Below are 23,783 nucleotides of genomic sequence, written 5' to 3'. Positions count from 1 at the left end.
TTGACTTTATGATGAATTTTTCTGTGTTTTAACCCAATGACGGTGTTTAGCCGTACTGTCTAAATATATAATAACGTATTTTAATGTTTTATTAATAGAATATGATATTATCTTCTTTATTATAATTACACATAATTATATATTACATATAAGTTTGTTTATTATAATTTGATATATATCAAATCGTTATGATCTCTAAACTTAATGATATAAATTGTATATGAAAATATTCTGAGCGGAGATGATCTATCAGCATATATCAAAAAGTACATTTTATGATTTTTTTCTCAATATTGCTATAAATAATTCATTCTTCTATTAATAGTACATAATATTAATACGATATCATATTATTGTTGTTAACTTTTAACTATTGAGTCAATACTACCATACTCTTAAACAATGTGAATGGATTCAAGATATAAATAGATAATATCTTAAAATTAGTACAGATTTTGAAATGTCATAATATGCCTGTAAAATGTTCATAGTATTAGTATACTTATTAATAAGTATTATATATGAACATCGTTATTTATTATATTGTTTAAATATGTAATTTCGTTCATAATTCCGCATTTTAATATAAAATATCTAGAAAAATAATCGTGTTTATAATTTTTTTAATTTAAGATAGAAAAAAACTTTTTATGCATTTTTAAATATAAAGTAGTTAAAATTTCGTCAAACTTCCAACTTTAAATGTATATAAAAAAACGTGTTTAGGTATTTTTAAAAATTTAAAAAATTTTCAGACAACTTACGTAGGATCTTATATTGTATTTTTAAGCTTATCGAACGAAAAATATTTTATTAACATTTAATAGAAAAAAAAATAGAAAATTTTAATAGTTTATAAATAAATCAAAGTAAATTAAATTACTTTGTAAATTATTCTATATAGAAAATGGTAGTATAAATATTTGGTGAACATTTTAAGTTTCTGTGATTATTCATATTTCAGCTATAACAAAATAAAGTAATCAATTGTCAAACAATAATGTAGTATAAAAATTTCTGTTTTTCTCTAAGTTTATTCTATTTTTCCCATTTATTGAGAATAATTCTGGAAAATCTTACCGGAAACAATATCAAAGTTGATAATCTAGACTTTTTTCCTATTCAATAAGGTAATGATAGACACAATAAAACAAATAATTGTAAAATCAGTACTTTCATATCTTCTCACAAAATTTAAAATAAAGTGTGTAAAACAAAATTACATGTCATTCGTGTTTTTTTTCGAATTGGGTAAGCAAACATCTTAGGTAAATTTGATAAATTTTAGTTTAAACGTTTTTAGATGTTTTTATAACATACCACGTATACTGAATAGTATAAACAAATGGTATTATATTGTGTTGTAAATAAAGTATGTATAAAGTTGTACACTTAAGTCATTATTAATAATTCATATAAATCTATATATAATATGAAACCAAAAATATATGTGTTGTTTATAATATGAATAAAATAAAATTATATACCCCTCAAATATTTAGGAAAAAAATTTTGAAGAATTTTCAATAATTTTTCAGACCAACTGATATCACAAAAATGTATCACTAAAAATCATAGACTTAATATGTGTTCTAAACACTAACATCTTATTAAAAAAAATTAATACTATTTTTGTTAATTTTTTTATTTGAGGAGTGGATAATAAATATTTATTGTTCGTAATAAATGGTATGTGTAGGCCGTCGGGTGTTTGTTTTAAATGGATAATCTTTTAAACAATTGTTGTATTCATATAAAAAAAATATATCACAAAAAAATGTATTTAGTATCTTCATAAGTTAATCTTTATGACTAAAACATAAAAATGAAAAATTAATACTCAGCATATACAATGTTAAATTATAATAAATGAACCCGGATCCCATCATTTAAATTTACATAAAATTAGCTATATTTTCCCGAATGGATCAAATTCAAGGCTATGTTAATTAAAAATAAATATATTAATGAAAACTAAACTACATTTTAATATATTACTGTATTTTCCTTGCCTGCTTTTCTTTCTAATTTCCATTTATTTAAATATAATAAAATGTAATATAATATAAAATAAACACGTTTATTAAAATTAAATTATATATTGTGCATATATTCTCTAAAATAAATTCAATAAAAAAATCAATACAAAATCACGCTAAATATTATTGATATAATAATTAATATTATTATTTTATAACTTAATAATTATTATGTATATTTTATTAATGTTATATTACTTAATCTAATTCCAACTTATAATTAAACTTTCAATTCATTAGGTACATACCTGACATATTATACAAAATAAAAATTAACACTAAACATTTAGCCATTAATAGAGATATGAAAAATAGACTAAGCTAGGGATATGTATAAAATAAAACTATTTGAATTGAAAATATTAAAGACAATTATTTTTTTTATAGAATAAAAATTTCTGAAAATTATACAAATCCATTGTCATACGCTCATACCTATTACCTGTTAATTGTTTTATTTTTTTTCTATGGATACCCATTTTCATTAAAGGATTTAATTTTTGAGTATAATTTGCCACTTTTTTAAGTATAATAATATAAATCATATAAAAATTGTTCAAGCTTTTATTTGATATTTTTTTCACAAATCAAATATATATACATTACACATATTTTTTTTGCGATAAATTTCTAAGTTTACTTTAATTTTTAATATTTTATCATACCGATATTAGTAATTTAATTATTACTTGTTTTAATAATATTAAAAGAATATGTATTTTCAATGATGAATTTTAGTTTGAAAATATAAGATTTTACTAAAAATAAAATTTTGACGGTTCTAAATTGTTAATATATTTTATTTTAGTAAATACCTAATTTTGCATTATATTATACAATAAAACAGTCTTTAAAAAGCTAATATTTATTAACTGCTTTCAAAATTAAAATTCGTATTTAATTTGATATAACATAAAATAAATACTTTTTAGTAGGAAAAATGTAATATTGTTTATTTTATGAATAAATCGGCATTATTATAAACTACACAGTTAAGTAAGTAATGTAAGTACTGTTTAGGTAGTATTCGGTTACCATATCATTCATTCGTGGTAATATTATATTACATTATAGTGTCATTCACCTTGGGTTATAAAATAAAGTAGCCGAGAGTTTAGACAAGCGATAAAAATCAAGTTGAGTACAAATTGGACTCTGTCCAAAAGACCGATTGTTCTAGCTTTTAAATTTAGTACCGAAAAATGTAATGTTCAACAATATTCATAATTGTTTTTTTAGTATATTAGTAGTATATTATTACTAGGTATTTGAATTAATGTTTTTGCACTTAATTCCATTCGAAATATCACCAATTCTGATGTTCATAAATAGATAACTTTAAGTACATTAACCTAATTTATCTGTATTTTACACAAAATTATTAATAATTATATGGTGTATTTTTAACCCAGATCAGAGAATAATTTAGGAAATGCTGTATTTTACCAAAAAACAATCACTAATTGTTGTAATAAAATTTTTATGTGATGATATTTTAATTGACTATATAAAAAAAAAAAAAGAAATAAATTTATATTCTAGTAAATAATAATATAAATGTTAGTTCTGTTAACAACTAATTATTTAACGTCAATGACTTTCAATGTGTCTGCAATATCATATCTTTATGATTTAAAAGTACAATACTATATATTGTAGGTAATAATTGCAAATTATTATAATATTGAAGTACAATAATTAGGAAATACGTAAATACGTTAAATACTTACAATTTATTTGATTTTAATTAAAACATTTTATGTAGCAGCATATTACTCATAACTGTAAAAAAAAAGACAATATAAATAATTTGAATTCTTGCTGTCATGGAAAAAATTACAACTATTGATCAAGTTAAACTATGAATAAATTTAGAGTTCTATACTTGATTATTAAAGATTTTATTGAAGCTATAGATATATTGGTTTTAAAATTATATTTTATTATTATTATTTTTTTTATGTATGGCATTATCTTTTTGAGTATTTGAAATGCTTAGATATTAAACTTGAATATCTTTCCCGGTAGGAAAATGAACCCAATTTGTACTAAAAGCTAAATTCCCAGAAGTCTTTTTGAATAACTGTAAATATTTATAATGTTCGCCAAATGTTTATGTTAACATTTTTTATACACGACATAATTTTTAAAATATTTTGTCTCTTTTTAAGCTATTTATAGAATTATAAATAGAAATGTGAAATATTCTAAAAATTTCTATATTTTTTTTGTTTTTATTTTGCACGGTCAAAAGGTTTAACAATTTAATACAAAGTTCTAAATAATATGTTATTATTAAAGCTTTATAAGAATATTAAAGATACTTGGTTGCGAATTCTTTATTTTATACATATAAGCATTTGAAGTTCACATTTTGGAAAAATTCATTAGTATAATTCAAATTTTAAAATTGTTTTGTAATTATAAATTTATAAAATTTAATTTTTTATAGTTAAGACTTAAAAAATTGGTATGAGGTACATACTTCATAAATATTTCATACTAAAACTAAAAAAAAAATATTTAAAGAATATCTTTTTGTTATATGCATTATGTGAGTATAAGATTATAACAAAATTGAATATTTATACAAAAAATAACAATTTTATTTGTTTTGCTGTAATTAAAAATATTATTTATTGTAGACCTAAAACTTTTCAATATATTATTATATTTTATACATACAATGCTATTTTTGATTGCGATTTGCAATGTTTACAGCAAAACTTAATTCAGCGTAAAATAATTTACTTTAAAATTAATACCATTGAATATATTTAGTAATATAGACTAACAGACTGTCTTGGTTTATACTTGTTTTTCGTATACAATGGTTAATAATTAAATTAAAATTTAACACATACATAATGTAATAATAACTTAATCAATGATGAGGTATACTCGACATCTAATGTACAGAAAATTGGCTGCCAATTTCCCCCTTTTTTGTAGTGATTGGTTAATTTGTTAAATGTACAATTGTTTATATATATATATATTATATCGTGGCAAAAGATATTATGATTAATAAGTATTACCTGTGTGCTTGTCTTTAAATATAGATATCAACACGTATAACATAAATATATTTCCTAAATAAATGATTCATCGCTATAATTTATTATGAAATATTAAATATATACTGTATAGTATCTGCATACGAATCTTTGAAATGGTAAGCGGTAAGCATATCTTTAATACTATATAGAATATAGATAGCCACATATATGGTAAATCACAAGTATTAAATTATTCAGCGATATTGTGTAAAGTTTCATCCATCGTTTTTAGATATCTTACATACTTATATTTTTTTAATTGTACTACTAAATTGTAATTATAAAAAAAAATACATAAATGCATAAATAAATATATTTATATATTTTCAAGAACAAAGAAAATTTATATGTATTAATAGATTTAAAAAGTATACTTATGAAAAATAGAAGAGCTATACTTATATGTAGGGTTCGGGACTTCATACATTTACATGTTTATTTTAGTGGTCATAGTTTATTCTAGCTAAAGTATAAATGCATTATGATGAATCATGAAATTACATAGAAAGTTTGACTTTAGAGTTTGGATACTTTTGACATTTTTGTATATTTTGTCATATTCTAGGAATATAATATATATTTATACATTAAATAATGTAACAAAATATTTTTTAAATTTTATTATTGTTATAAATATAATACATATTATCAATCAATATTTTTTTTAGAATACGTCATGGAAAATATAATTCTCAACATAAATTATTTTTACTAAAAAATTCTCTTGAGGAAAATTAAAAAATAGTACATGGTCTGTGTTTGTGTACCGCGTTGTTTGTCATTTTTTATCCGAGTTAGATGCTCGGTATCATTAGAAATAACGAATTACCTATTTATCTACTCACCCTTATTTTTGTTTTAGTCGTCGTTGTATTTTGCCATTATTTTTAAATATAAATAACCTTATGTTTGAGTTAGGTTTCATCAATCAATCATTGATTTATAAATTATTTTTGATATATTAGTTTTTAAATTTTAGTTACAATTTTATTTCAAGCATATTTTGGTAATTTCGTTTGCATACTTAAATACTTTAAGTGCAATAAGTCCCGAGTCCTGTATTACTAATATTATGTGTGCGGTGTGTGCTATAATAAGCCATCAATATTATGATGGCGTTTCATGGACCTCGCAGTCAGAGTGTCAACTACACTGGGCCGTATTATTATATAGATCGGGCTACCAGCCAATTTCTTCGAAAAGTGGCTGTACATCACACCGCGTACGCATATATTATGCGAGAATATACGAGGAAAATGAAGAACGATAGTCGAAAATATTACCGATATAATATTATACACATCGATGCGTACGTATAAAATTAATTGAACGTCGTGGGGACGTCGACAATTGTACATCGATATTGTTATTATATTATAATATGCGCGCTGTTTTTCAAAATAACAGGTAGGTTTTACAACTTACACATATGGCTGTAGACGTGGTTTCTCGCGCACACGACCGTATTGGCTCGGTGAAATGAAAATGCTGTTGCGGGTTCTAAGGGATTTTATCGAGGCGCGGAATCAATCTGCGGCCCGTCAGTGCACGCTCGGCAACGGCAAGTCCGCGTGTACAGACATAGTACAGCGGTATACACCGCACGCATCACAATCCTATTAATAACGCCGTTGCCGCCCGCGTCGACGGCGGGACAAGGCTAATAATTATTATTAATATTATTATTGTAGCGACGGCGACACTTTATTATATAATATTATTATTATATATATATATATATAATATATACGGCGTCATATATTATATTTTTAATATGATATTATATTATAACATTGTTATTGACCCAATTTTTTCGGTAGGTATTTCGAGAGATATTTTTTAAAAATGTCTCCTATTATACACACGACCTCCAGTTCGATCAATCATAATATTATATCATGTTATTACGTATTATAACATAACAGAAACGAGGTAAAAGAAAGCGAGACAAATACGCACAGTGACTTTTTTTTATACACGCACTTTTATTATTATTATTTCGAAAAAACAAAAGTAGGGTCTGCGCAGAGATAAAAGTCGTCGTTATTCTCCTCACGAATTATCTCTTATTTTCCCGTAATATTAATTCAATTTAAGCTGGCTCGGGTAGAATTCTATGGTTTTGATAAGAAAACGAAAAATTAGTAAACAAATATTAATAATAATAAAGAAAAAAACTATAAATTGAATCGAATTTTGCATACGCATATGGTAATATTATAATAGTAATAATATATTGATTTCTATTTTGAAAACTATAATGGCTATATGAAAATTACAATCTCTGCATATACAGTTTTCACCTACTCTAATATAATCTAATAAATATAAATTCTAAATAATCTAATAGAAACTTATTTATTTTTGCATAGTATTATAATATTAATAATATTATAAATTATTCATTAGAGATGAATAACAAATTTTCATATCACATAAATTGTTTTTATTGCTATCTAGGTCATACTCCGTAAAAACATATTTTTATATTAATTATTACGTTTATTTACAACCTTTTTACTGCTATTGTAGTATTAAATTGATGCTATATTATGAATGATGTGTTATATATATTTATGACTTATAGTAATTACACAAATTCAATGTTAGAAATAGTTTTATAAAATTTATATTAGGCTTAGCGATTATTCGTAAAGCTTAGGTATAGATATTATATTTGTATTGTACACAATGTATAGAGTTATAATTAAAGTAAATAATATAATTTTCAAATAGAACAATATTTCTATAGACAATAAATAGTAATTAAGTAGTTTACCTTGATACTTATAGCGATGGAACACGGTTGTACGTTTTACCGTTTTAAAATTATTTATAGTCTATATATATATATCATACATGTATAGTTCCGTATCGTAAACGTTACAACTCGCACCATAGAGAAATATTGTGGGTGCATTAAGTGCTCTCTAAGGTAGCGTGATACGTTTATTTAAACTCTGTAATTTAATATTGGCTCTCAGTCCAGCTAATGAAATTTATCTCCATCTCCACTATCGTCATTATCCTTTTGTTGCCAACAAGACATAGTTGCATTTTACTCGAACAACGCACTACAACACGGACATAGCTTATTATATTTAGATGTCAAAGGGTCTAAAAAAACCCTTTCTTCTTTTTCTTTGCTTCCGACATTTGGCGCTCATTTTTTTATACACCGATGTCCTGGTCTTGGTATAGTGATAGTCAGGAAAGTATATCTTGTAGGGTTCGTGATTAATCGACTTTCTGTTACGCCCCTCACTATAGGTGTGGGAAAACATGACAAAAAGCAACACCATAACCAAAAAGGTTTGTATATGGTGATGAAAAGAAACCAAACTTAAACAATGATAAATCGATTTTTTTTCTGCAACACTGCAGATTTCAGAATATTAATTAGTTACTTATGTATTTCTACAAAAATATTAACACTAACACTAAACTATAATAATAAAAAAAATCAATTTAAATACTAATTATTTTATTGGTCAATAGACAATATAACATTTACAGAATTATAGTCCAAATTCAGAAGCGAAAAACAAAAACTCTACAAATATAAGTAATTTTACTCTCAAAAAACAATACCTACATAATCAAACCTCCCAATATTATATATTATATTAATATATGGAAAATCTTACATGTATAGACTTAAATGAAAATGATTCACTTTAGAATTACTATAATGTTAAGAAAGTGTGGAAACTTTGAAACTTAACAACAATAAACAAAATAAGCCCTTCAACTTTTAATATACAATATATTATATATATTTATGGTATAATGATAACATATAAATACTCGGGTTATTATAGTAGAAGTTATGTTTTGTATTTTTAATTAAAATATATAGAATTGTAGAAAATAATATTCCGACATTTTCGATATTTTTATTGTTTTGGCATTCCACGTCTACTTAGAATAGGCATAACACGATAAAATATTAAAATTTAGATATGTAATAATTTATTTCAAATCGTGAATTACGTAATAAACATATTAAAAAAATGTATGGCATGCATTTGTTAATGATATTATATAATATTTATACATTTATTGATGTATACTTATATATTTTATATAGTTATGTATAGTGTACACTAACGATGAATCGAAATGTTTCGTCGTAGCAGTTTTCATTAAATGTTACTCGTTCACCAGTCATGACACATCAATACCAATAAGTTAAAATAATAGTTTATATATCTGCGGTTAACACGAAACAAACGTGCAGTTGTTTTTGCCGTGTAAGTGTACATTTATATATTTTATTTATATTGACGACAGGCCGTAGTCTATGAGCTATGGAAATATAAAAATAAACGAATTTTATAAATAACAACAGCACCCTTAGCGTAGTACATCTATATTGTTTTAAAATTTTTCAGTTCATAGAACTGACTACAAAAAAGTACTCGATATAGTATATTTTAATTTAATTTATTAACGTATTATAATATTCTTTGACGATTATAATCGCACAATAATTAAATGTTCTCCGATTATACAATTTCCCGACGACGACGACGACGATTTTAAAATGTGTTGCGACCTGTATGTTTCATAGTATAAGTAGGTACTGTATATTCCAATAAATAAGTTATATGTATGTAACTAGTAAAAGCAAGTACCCATATTATATTACAGTTTCGTATTTATCTTTTAGTGAAAATGCTTGATTTTTTCACGATTCCGTAAATATACCCTTCGCTTTTCATGTGTATAGTATATGTCTGACATACCTTCATTCCAAATATTATAGAGTATGTATATGCAGTTAGTTTTATTATTTTTAGAAGACTGGTCGATATTTCATACTATGTATTGTAACCGTATTTCGTTTTCGTTATATACCTACATAATATATATATATATATATACTTTATGGACATTGTATAAACCGCTGCGGGTTCTATGTAATAGAAATCTAAGCAAAATAAAAATCGTTCAGTTCGAGAACAAAACAATACTCTGACGTCGTGTTACGTCAAAACGCGGACGTATTTATTGTTTCGTTTACCCAACAATTCGCCCCTGATGGCGGGACGCCAATATCGACATAGACGTATCGTGTCGTATCATATCGTATGTAAAATATTGTATTATACAATAAATAATAATGATAAAAAATCTATACACACAGAATACGCAATAAACATCCAAAACACTCTGATTTATTTATCATGTGTAGGAAATAGGTTTCGCGTTTAACACTGATGTTTAAAAGCATATCATCTCGACGAAAGCATCGTTAACGTACACTAAAGATATGCACGTTTACGTGTACGAACTTTTTTTTTTTTTGTTTCTATAAAATGCAGACTATAACGATGTTATCCGTACGCACGTTGTGGTACGAACAATAAAAAGAGTAATAACAGTATAACACTGACAATTTGTAAATTACATTTCGTGGTAAAAAATACATTTTGATTTTTGATGTATTATAAATCGATTTTTGCCGTTTTACATAGGTTTTTACATAGGTAGGTATTCCAAAAAGTTTGTATTCGTATTAAACATGTATAAGGCGCAAATAAGATTATGTGTGTGTACAGTAAATATAATATTATATGTACCTACCGTGCTCAACGCGCAAAAAAAATGTATTTTATTTTTTAATTTACTATAGCTATGTAATATATTATATATGCTTTGACTCGCAGAAAATCGAATTTTCAGAATAAACATTATTTTCTAGTATATACCGTCAACGAGATGAACGTTGATGATGTAGGTGGGTATACACTATACTTACAAAAGTGAAAAATAAGATGAAATAAAAAACGGGGCGAATCGCGGCGGGTTCATAGTAATGCAGTGGTGTTAAATTCAAGTGAAAAACCTAACCTACGCATGAAAAAAACCTTTCGTCATCGTCGACCGTCGGTAAAATGACGCTAAACTGTGTAAAAAAACATAAAATAAAATATTTACATAAAAGTGTTTACGCTGCATCGAATCAATTCGCGTTTGAGAGCACGCGCGTTTAGGAGAGTTACCAATGCCCACTTCAATATATACGTAGTTAGGTGGTACATAAAATTATTATTACGTATAGCAAACAATACTACAATGTTTATGATACGGTGCGATCGGCACAACGGTATTTCTTGTAAAGTTGTAAACCGTGCAAGTAGCGTTTGGCGTTAACCGATTATAACATTATATTAAGCCGGTACATCGAGTGTACGTGCGCACTCTGTATTATAGTCCATCACTGTACCGCGGTTGTAACGGTGTGTTGCATATTCCTTAAAAAAATGAAAACAATAGTGTACTATAAATATTATAATACATACATGATGTTTTTACATAATCTTTTAAGAGTGTTTTTCAGTTTTATACATAACGTTAAGATTGTTTTTGTCATAATATACTAAATTTTGGTGACCTTTGAAAAACAGACATACAAGTGGTAAATAAAAATAATAAAGCTTACGTCAAACGTATTGAATAATTGATTAATGATTATAAATAAAGATTTAACTCTTCACCTTTCATCATTTTCCAACAGGGCGAACATTCCTGTATTAATCTGTCGTTGGTTGTATCGTTTTTTAAAAAAAGTATATACGTGTAATAATATTATCCAACATGACTTGTATTTTTGAAATAATATATTCATGTTATCCAAAAAGTAATATATAAAATAAAATCGTTTGTTACCTGTCATTTATATACTATATTTATACTCATTATGATTTTTAAGAGGTACTTAATATTTGGGAAATATGACTAAAGTTTGAATAGCCTGTTGGGTATTCTGGGAAGGGGAGAGCTAAGTTTATTGACTCTTTTGCATGCTACACAAAACGATTTTTAAAGCTCGTACGTCCGCCTGAAAAACGAATACGGTATTCAAATATATGATTATTGTGTACTATGAATACTACAATAACTACTTATTTTGCCCAGATTAACGATCAAGTTATGACAACGAATGACGTGTAATACTTTACTTTTTGTTTTAATGAAAATATTATATCTAATCATAACGTGTACGAATATCCTCGTATGTGATGGTATTACACAAGTTGCGTGAATAATAATATGTTAAATAGTCGATATCGCTATAAATAGTAGTAAAATAATTAATGCTAATACTATTGCTCATATATTTTAAATGCCGAAAAATGTTTAAAACAAACTTCATTATATATATTTTTTATAAATATGTAAGTTTATTTGCAACATAAATTTTATGAGACGTTTTTTTGGTTTCTAAGAGCAAAGACACGATTTTTTTTTAAATTAATTTCATATTGAATTGATTTATTTATTTTTACTTCTATTGTATATCTATTAGTGTTTAGAAGTTATACATAAATTGTTTTGTTATTTTTTTTTTTTTTATAAATGCTTCGACATCTATTGTCATTAGCCTATACAGTGTTACATTAACTTAGAATTATACAGATATAATAGATAAGATTACAAAAGAACATAAAATACATAAGGTTTTACATTTTAAAAGTATATATATATATATATATATATATATATATATATAAGTATTTACATTTGGGATATTAGGTTACAATTTTAGATTAATTGATCTACAAAAATTAATATATTTGTTATTGTATATCGGTAATTTTAGATCAATTGTGAAATTTTGATTCGTATTAGTTGTTATTTCTATGCATTTTGTAAGCTGTTTAGAAGTTCACAATTCTAATTAGTATAAAACTACATATTTACAATTTTTTCTGTACTCGTTTTAAGTTAAAATTATTACGGATTTGAATATTTTAATGACAAATTATGATATAAGTAAATTTGTTTAAATAGAATAAATAAAATGGTATTATTCATAGATACATTAAACTTTTGGTCATTGCGTTTGTGATTATTAAGTAAATGCACCCTATACAATGTTTATCGTTAAAATTTATAGAAAAACCAAATTCCGATAGCTGTATAATTACATAAATATAATATAAAATACTTAAGAAACATAGATTGGCAAACCGCTTAGTGTTTGTGTTCGGAATCTTTATAATTATCATTAAACTTAAATGAAACACATCTGTTACAATTATATATTCAATGACTAGGAACACTCAACACCTTTTTTTTTTTTTATATATTAAACTATAAGGAAAAGTATTCGCATATATTAATATAAATATATTTCTGTAGAATATACCATAGAATAAACGAAAATCCATTTTAATCATTATACAAAATAGAAACAGATATTTATTAAAAAAATAAAATAACTACAGTTCCAATTTCCTCAATTAGTCAATTTATATTTTTGTCAAAATTGCAGTTTGACTTTCTAATTTAATGATTGGAACTGTGTTTTAAAAAACCTTGTATTTAAATCGATATAAAAAAAACAGAATTGCGTATTAGTATAACACTCTATATTGTATAAGTTTTTAAGATATTCCCAATTGTGATTTGGCGTCTATCTTGTAGTGGCGAATAAGAGGATGCATCGTAAATAATAGTAGTACGGCGGAATAAGATTGAATAAATGTGGCAAAGGAAAGTACACACACACACACACACACACACACACACACACACATATATATATATATATAAAACAAATCTGTCAGAATATAAAATTAGAAAAGGGAAAAAAGAAACGAAACGTAAACAAACAAGTAAGAATAATTCGAGCGTTATGTGAAAATGCGAGAGAAAATTGTACACATTTTCTGTTACAAATAATGACACGATAAAGGTGTACAATTTACAAATCACAAGAATATATTATTACATTTATATTAAATTAATATTTTGATACAGTGTTCGTATAATTAACGACTTTCACCCACAATTTACAATTTATATAATACCTATGTCAGAAATATAATATTATTAATTGCTGCGTGCGTTACATGACTGGTTTCGACACCACGTAATTTATTATAAATATAAAAATCGTTGTTTAAAGATTGATAACAGTTTTAAATACATAATATACTTTTTTAGTACAGAGTATAAATCCACATATAATAATATTTATTAGTTGTTATTTACCTATATTATGTAACTTATTGTATATATTACAATACTTAAACATTTACAATTTATTTCAAAATTAATCGTATATGATTTGGAATTTAAAAAAATTCACTACTGATTACTGGTATAAATCTTAATTTCAATAATATTGCGTACAGTTCGTGAAACTATACTAAAAATATCAAAGAGGTGACATAATTTAGAAACGTAAGCTGTTTAAAGAGATTGTTTTTATAAATGTATTAATTGTTGAAATAATCCATTCAAATAAATTTGAATTTATAAACCTATGTTTATGATGATAAAATATGATAAGTATTCGTTGATATTTAAAAATAAAATAAATATTTGATCGATTATAATTGTTTTTTAATCCGTTACGATTATAAGTAATTTTATTTGCATCAACGTTTCAAAATCCTCTAAGATTTTAAAATATAATATATATTCAGTAGTTATATTTTTAAGTAAGAATGTTTTTAAATTCTAAATAATAATTTCAAATATTTTGGGGAAAAAAAATTATACAACCTAATGGACAACGATATTATTCTAGAAATTCCTTTTTTTTGTATAATAGCTAATAAAAAAAACAAATTTAGCTTCGTTCTTACATTGTTTAATAAGATCAATAAGGTTATTTGATAGTGATAATAATAATATTACAATCAGAATATTTTTTAACCAAAATTGAAAATAATTAATTTACTTAAATGCATTTTCTAATGAGATATTATCTTCGGATTAACTTTTATTCCGATGTTTCTATTTACATTTTTATACAATACATATTGTATAATATTTTATTACGTACTTATAAAAATTTAATATTCTAAATATTAAACGTCAACCACGTTTGGAAAAAAAATGTGTAATATTATATCTATTCATGCATCAGTATAAGTATTTAAAACAATATATTAAACATTATACTTGAGGTTTTACAATGCATATACTTTTAATTTCTAATGAAGTAACGTAAATAATGCAATAATATAATGTAATACAAAATCAAAATTAAAAACGATATATCATCGAGTGCAATAGTGCATGTCTTATAAATTTATCTTGTAATATAATAACGATAATTTAAAAACAGTACGAATTATTTAATACAGGCAGATATTAAGGTAAATTGTTAAACGGAAAATATAGCGTTGTTCACCGATTAGATTATTGACCAAATACACACGTAATTATCGTTGTAAACAATATGAACTAGATATTTACTACTCCGTGCATAAATAATTGGCCAATTTATTAGATAGTTATGTTGTGCTGTTAAAGTAACTCATTAAAATTTAAAAATGCTGTACCAACGAAAATTAACTCCGACAAAATTTAGGAATGCTCCAATAATGTCCAAATAATCGAGATAAAAATTTGTATTCATTAAAAAATGCACACTCGAAAAGACGTGATATTTTTGGGATAAAGCTTCAAAGAAAAAATTCTACTAATGAAAATAAAGTCCAAACAAAATTGTCCAATAAATCGAAAATCGAAGCACTGTCCAATTTTAATTTAATCCGCATAACCCAATATCACAACTTTTTGGTTGTATATTCTTGTAATCTATCTTAATTAATGAATTTACCTGAACCTGTCTCGTATAGTTATGGTCTATAGACAAACATTATAATCATAATTTATAATTATCTCGTATCTGATTAATATCAACATTTCCCATTTCATATGATTAATAATGCGGTTCACCAAAAACTCGCAATTATTCTCATAATTGTCGGTAAATAACGTTAATGACTGACAAACAAATATATGCTTCAATATAAGGTCATTTAGTATAACATATAAAAATATTTGAACGAGTATATACAATTATACGAGTATCATCCTCGAAAGTAAATTAAAAAATATGAAACGAATATTTCGTATGAAATGTTTAAATTTAACATTGTTTTTGTTTTTAAATTGAAAAACTGAAAAAGTACACGATCTCTGAACAAATTGAACAGGAAAAGTTAAAAAATACTTAGCGTAACATTTCAAAGTTTAAATTGACATTTAACCGGATATTAAGTCTTAAAAAATTATGAAAAACTGATTGTTTTTTAATTTTCGTTTAAGTTACCATCCTGCCTATGTTTTTAAAAGTTTAAGCTCTACTACATAGTTGTATTTATTTTATATACGTAGTCATCCTCTAGTGACCTCTACATATTATATTAACGATGTAAATACAAATATAAAATGTTAACAGTATACTCGAGTATACGTCGTTACGCGAAACGTAAGTGCCCTTATTAGTCCATCGACCTATAATTTATTTATTTTTCAAATAGTGTATAATATATCCATACATTTATAAATGATATATGACATCATACATGTTATAAACCATAAAGCCAATGCGATGTGAAAATATAGGTGTCTTCATCCCACTGAACATTGAATTCTGTTTACAGTACTAGATGTTATACAAACGTCAATATATGCTGTTTTTTCTTTAAAATTTACCTGGCGGCTAATGCATATCATTCCGGTCAGCGTAATAGCAGAATGTAGCACACACGTCGTACACGCACTGTTTCTTAAAACAGTCGTCATGCGTACAGTGCCTGCAGCCTATACGCCAATATGTAATTATTAATATTCAGTCATTATAAATATAAAGTAAACAAAATGAGAATTCAAGAACTGTCAAAAGTCATTATTATGAACGTATCAGCGTACTCATGATCCTAATATTACAATGTTCAAACTTCAAACAGGAACAAAAATAAGGCCATAGTTTTCATTATCGATGGGGGCCTGCAGTCGTGCATTTTAATTCGGCTTGCATAGTATACGTGTGTACAAAAATCAACTTGTTTATTCTTTTCACATAGTCTGTTATTGGTTAAACGGTTATTATTGGTTGATTCGTGATATCGAAATTCGTAATATAGATGCTAGACGCATAATACAATAATATGCATAACGTAAGGATATATACACAGTAAAAACTCTTTAAAACGTTATGTATACATTTATTTACATAAAAACACATTGGCCGTATCTCATACAGTTTCATATTATTTTTCACTTGCATTATGATTGTTCGTATTAATGCTTGTGTTGTGTATGAGTGTGTGATACAGTAATAACTTGATATAATAACTTATCGTTTTAAAATTTGGTGCGAAGTTGATTCTTTAGTAAATTAATAATTACCCGATAACGTGCATTTAAAAGTCAATTTTTAAAATCGGAACTTTAAAGATAGGTTCATACGGGGACTTTCGTGCAAGGTTGCCATAAATTATTATAATTTGATACAATTACAGACCTGTATTATAAATTTGGTCAAAACCACCAACATAAATGTGTTAAAAATATGTGTAGTTAACGTCTAATGGAGTTCAATACGGAGTAAATTTACTGGAATTATTTGATTTGTCACGAGCAACGTCGAACAGATCAGCTAGTATGTTATTCTATACTATACCCCTCTCGAACGACGACTCGACGTGATATATCGTGCCGCCTCTCCGTACGCACTATGCGCGTACCACAAGTGCCAGTAAAGACTGCATTTTATGATGAGTTATCGAAACTATCAAGTGCAATCCAGTACAATATTATAATATATAGCATAGGTACAGCAGTGAGAACGTCTAGATTGTAGGCTGTATACAGTCTACGTGCGCAGTGACACCGCGGTATTAATCTCGGTTCTAGAAACGTATGCCTTTGTTTGCCATCGGCATTATATGATTATAATTTCGTTGAATATAGATCACATATTATCATAAATGAGATAATATCTTATGTTGTGATTGAGAAATACTATGGACAAAGTGATCCACTAGTTATATAATTCAAACTACCGGCGATATGTTTTATCGTTGGGTTCTGCTATGAGTACCGTTAGTTTTTTATAAGTGTACCTCATATATTACAGGTATATTTTAATCCTCCGTGTTAGCTGTATATTTTTTTTAATTGAAAGCAAGCGTATACTGTCGATTGTAATGGCATGTATTATGTTAATATACAAAACTTGGAAACACGTCATTGTAGTTCTGCCAAGGGTGGTGAGCGATTGAGAAATCGAGACGATTCGTGATTGGTAACCTATACCATCACTAATCTCACTGTGTATTATAAAGGGCTGTCGTATTTTGTCAAGTCGTACGCAGAAAACGTTAGATTATGTTGGGGAGGGGAGGGTTGCATCCGATTGTGCTGCGGCTGTGTCGCTTGACGTCTATAACAGCAAGGAATTATGCGATATTGTCATCACTATTGTTTTTATCTCCATCGATAAATTGCGCGGGGGCTTAACGTTTTCAGATTTTCAGCGTTAATTATTCGCTGACAATTTATAAAGTTCAAAAAAAAAAAATATGTCAAAAGTTAAATTACGACTTGACATCAGGGTTTTCGATAATTAGGTCTCCTCTGTCGGATTTTTGATTGGTGGAAAATTGATTGATAGCCGGTTTAGTTAAAATGTTATCGTGATAGACGTCAGACACGTCAGAAGATCGGTTTCTTTGGGTGACGCCAAATTAAATGTGATGATTTCAATTATTTAGCTGTAAACACCACGCAAATGGCGAATGTCTCAAAATTCTATACATTTGAATTAAGCTACATCAGCAGATTTATTTAAGTTTTAGAGTACATGAATAGTATAACAATGTGGTGTTGCGAAAAGTTTTGAGTTAACTATTATTGTCTTAAAGTTCTGCGTATGTTGTATTCTAGTCAAATAGATTATACAGAATACACAATGACTTTGAATCGTTTGTGGTGTATAATAAATAAGTTTTCTAAAATGAAATAAAGTTTAAATAATATTTTCAATGAGCATGTGAATAGCGCGTGTTTACAAATCAACTAAACACAAGAACGTTCTATGTTTAAAATGTTACATAACTGTGGCTAATATATTCATAGGTCCGAAATTATAATATTATAGTCATTGCCTATTTTTATTTCACAAAAAAAAAGGTTTTGTATACATTTAAATGCACGTTGCCATTACATCTATAATATTGAACTAACGCCATATTGGCACCGACATTTGAGTTTTAGAAATGAAGAAGATGAGTACATTAATACATGATGCATTAGTTTATATATAGGTCTAGTCCACAGTTGTGTCATAAATGAGAAAAGAAAATGAATGGTGAGTATAGGTACAATACGGTTGTCACAGTTCAATACTCAGATTTGGCACATCTTTTATTTAGATTTTTAAACGTTATAATAATATATTTTTAAGCTTATTAAATTGAAGAGATTCTTAAAAGTTATAAATTCATATTTTTATAAGAATTAAATACGTTATTTAACTTATTTAGTTTGTAATGGATTTATAATAATTTAATTATATTTAAATATATTTTTTAAAAGTGTTTTTAATACAATTAAAATAATCAATGTTTCTATAGTAATATTATTTGCACGCACAATCTGGAATGCTAAATATTAATCTCATTATAATAACTAATGAGTAATCACCTTTTATGTACATTGCAATCATAACTTATTGATCAGAAGAATAGTTACTAAAATAAAAATAATAAAACAATTAGGTTTATATATAATTTAACATAAATTACTTATTATATTGTAAAATTTAAGTACAAATAAAATTTAACATAAAACTAGAAAAATTCGAAATTAATTTAAAAAAAAAATAGGAAATCGTATATCAGTATACGTTGATAATAAATTTATTACCTATATACAAAAAAATCCTAAATAAATATAAAAAGGTGTATTATTTTTAATTATATACAAATATATAGTACAATATATTATGTTAAGTCATCATTAATATTCGCTTAATCATCAATGCGTATTTTATAATTTGATATAATATTTGATTGTTATGAAACGTTTTTAAGAACTCTGGTGAGTTTTGTAAAGTGTTGTTTTGGATATCAATATCATTGTAATCAAGATCTTATTTATTATTATTATTATACCTGTACAGTAATACGTAATAATTAAAATTTTTATTTACCCGAAAACCCTTAATTTTTCTAAGTAAAATTTAGGTACCAAAAGGAAGAACTTTTTTAATTATATGTATATATTATATTATTATTAATTATAATAAATGATAATTAATAGAACTGAATAATAATAATAAAAAAAAAAGATTACAAGAACATTAAAGTCTATATTTTTATGAAACTTTTGTTATTGTTTTTTAATTTTTATCAATAATAAAAAAATAAATATCAAAAAATGTATCAATAAACTTTGGTAAAAAAAAATTAATAAATAAATGAATGAAAAGGCAAGCAACATAAAAACAAAAAAAACTTTTAAAATTGTACTAAAATCCGCTTTTTTGGTGATGATTGTTTATTACTGGAGTGGTGAAGAACCCATAAAACGTTCATAATCCGAACAAGTCGATAGACATGTCTATTATACTACACTCCAATACACTAACGTGACATAGGTACGTAATTTTAGGGATCATAGTAAACATTTCAGAAACTGAAGTAGTCCACTTTAGCCTATTTTCGAGCAAAACAATATTGATTCGGAGGTTAGCTAACAATGTGTGGAAGCGGGGAAGGCAATTCCCGTTAGTAATTTATTTAATTTGGGTCGATAAATAACTATGAAGAAGTGTGCTCTTATGGAAAATATTCGTGACACGTTGATTACCTACAATATAATAAGGTTATATTATGGTTTTATTTTCCAATTATTTCTTGTATTATGCAAATAATAATAATAATATTATATTATTATTTAATCGAAAATTGTAGGCATAAAACAAAACTAAAAATATTTATGTTCAACCATCAGTTATTTTCAGTCATTTTATAGTTAAACAATTTATTTATTATGCGCCTACATAAATTATAAGCCCCTTTACCCTCTAACAAACATCAATCTAGGTAAAAATCGAATTTAGTTTTAATTTTAAGTCAAATTATTGTACAGTTTATTAGTTTTACATTAATCATTCAGTGTATTACACATTTTACATAACAAATTATATGGTTCTAAATCTACAAACAAAATTATTACATTTTGATTGTTAGTATTGTTGCTAAATGTATAACCAGTCTAAATGTAGGTTAATTTATATTAAAATGTGTTATTAATACAATTGAAAATTTATTAATAAAATGTTTTCATAAAACAATGTATTTTTTTTTTTAAATGTTTATTTTCTTTGATTTTATTGAGATTGGATTCTTGATTCTTTATATCATTAATTAGGATTCCGGACTATAAATATATCATTAAAACAACATTAATTCGTTTTAAAATGTATATAATATGTTTGGGAATAAATTGATTGATGATGATCTAAACAATGGTAAATACATTAATTTAACATGAATTTATTATCTCTGATCTATTTTTTATCATAAAATAAACAGTGTCCAAAGTATAAATTAATTAATTAAAATTTATTATATATTTTTAAATTCAATTTATAATAAAAATAATAAATTGATACAAGTAGTGGTTATTCTTAAATAATGGTTCTACTGAGTTTTATAATAAATGTGACAATAGTTCAAGTAATAATTCAACTGTTATAGACCACTTTAGCAATATAACGGATGATTGATGAGAAAATACTTAGAGCAATGTATAGTCTTTAAAATGGGACTCAGCTACTGGATTACTTGGACTTATAGCACAGTTCCTAAGATATTACATTCTATGTTTTGTTCAGTGTTTATAAACATTTTCAAAATTTAGTTTTTAATTTAGACATAATAATATCGATTAATAAAAAAAGAGCTGTGTAACGACAGTTAAAAAATATCACCTATTTTATTGCTTTCATTTGTTGTCCATGGTTTTAATAAAAAATAAGCTAATCTAATAATACGGTTTTAATATAATTCTCAGATGGATTTTAAATTAAGAAATATAATTGGTCATGTAAATCCGTCAAAGCTATTAAATATATTTATAATTCATTCAATAAAAATGTGTACTTACTCGTGCACATTTTACATGTACTATACTATTTGGGCTTGCTGACATATTTTAATATGATGCAGCTCACTTCGACATTTTATTACAGCCTCTAAATTAAAAAAGAATTTAGGTTTCAGTGTTACTGCTTTTTACTCCATACGTTAAAAAAAAAATAGAAAAACACACGTTAAGTTTAATAGAACTGCCAGTGATGAAAAATACTAGTGACGGTGGGGTTTCACGAGGTATCTGTAATTTTCAACGTTCAAATGGGAAACATTTTTTTCACTTTCGCTATTCGCTGAAATGTGAAATCGTTTGTTTAACGCAGACGACGCTATTTTTCGTTGTTGTGATTATATTGCCGATTTAGGTAGAAGCCCGAAACAAGTTAATGTAAAAACAAAACTTGAATATAATACAATTGGGTTGTGTTTCACAGAGATAATAATCTTGTTTGGATTTCTTGATTTTAAGTTAACCATGCAAGTTTGTTTTGGACAATGACGACTACTCTCTAATATTAACAGTAAATCGATATACACAGCAGGGAAGTAATGTACTGATTGTATTGCAATCTATTATAAGCTTATAATTCATAAATTTAGTATCCATCTTACCGAATTAAATATAAGTATTAAATTATAGAAGTATATCGGTAGAAACAGAACCTCTATAAATAAAAAATTGCACTTGATTCTCTAAACTATCATTTTTGTTAATCATTAATTATCAAAAATTATGTTTCGTTTTTTATAATTATTATTTTAATTATCTGTTTGTAGCTGTGGGGCCTAACGGAGTGATATCTGGCGACAAAAAAATCCCAAAAGAGTGTTTTGTCAAACACTGTGATCAGAGGCGGAAATATCCAGTGCTGTACAAATTGGAATTCCAGGTAATTATTATATTCATTAGGTACAGTGAACACTGTATTATTACACCAGCAATAGTATCTAGTAAAATATGTCTATAATACTTAACAAATTAAGTAACATATTTATTTTTCTAAACTATAAATTTAATTTTATCAAAATGTAAAATGGTTCACCAACGTGAATTCTAGTGTCGGAATTTAAATTATTTTCCTGTCGACAAATAATAGGATAAAATAAATATTACAGTATAATAAATTAAATGTATAAATAAAAACAAATTAGAACGATAAATAATTAGTCATAAAAACATAAGAATGATAAAGTCGTAAAACTTAAATATGCAAGTGTTGATATGCACATAACGACACAACATATTTTGCAAAAATTATATATTAACTATTTATATCATGATATAGATACCTACAGTTAATTTTACACATATATTATAATAGTAATTTTCAAAATAAGCCTTACCAATATTTTACACATAATTACCAATTTTATATAAAAATTAATAACAGAAATTGAAATAAATCTTTAAAAAACACTATTAAACCTTTACGCAAGAAATATATTTTTTTCTAGTAACCCTTTCAGTTTTATATAAACAAATACCTAATCATAATGTGTAGTAAAATTATTTTATTAATTTTTACATATTACAAAGAAGTTTGAAGGTTGTGAGTAAGTTACTAACTTACTTAAAGTATACCATGTTATATTTCAAAAACTTATTGGTAATTTATATTATTTGTATTATTATTATTACTTTTTTTTGTGTGTGTTAGTTCATTATAAAGAATTATTGCTATACTTACTTACAGTTAACTTCAAATAAATTATTATAGTGCATTAGTATTTAGAATTTCTCCATGTTCAATACACGTATAACTGTG

At 25.4% G+C, this 23,783-nt stretch overlaps 1 protein-coding gene across 2 annotated transcripts in view; it reads left to right on the top strand.

The window, feature by feature from the left end:
• The window catches only part of LOC113553219 (receptor-type tyrosine-protein phosphatase kappa), a 129,181-nt gene that overhangs the window by 32,431 nt on the left and 72,967 nt on the right, over positions 1 to 23,783 (top strand). For both annotated transcript variants that reach the window (XM_026956424.1, XM_026956423.1), the window contains exon 3: positions 22,795 to 22,907. In XM_026956424.1, the coding sequence (XP_026812225.1) occupies positions 22,795 to 22,907 (113 nt within the window). The remainder of the gene's footprint in view (positions 1 to 22,794; positions 22,908 to 23,783) is intronic.

The sequence above is a fragment of the Rhopalosiphum maidis genome, chromosome 2 (assembly GCF_003676215.2).
Source record: "Rhopalosiphum maidis isolate BTI-1 chromosome 2, ASM367621v3, whole genome shotgun sequence".
Taxonomy (NCBI): domain Eukaryota; kingdom Metazoa; phylum Arthropoda; class Insecta; order Hemiptera; family Aphididae; genus Rhopalosiphum; species Rhopalosiphum maidis.
Note: the sequence above shows the minus strand (reverse complement) of the source record. Positions and strands in the feature narration are given on the sequence as shown.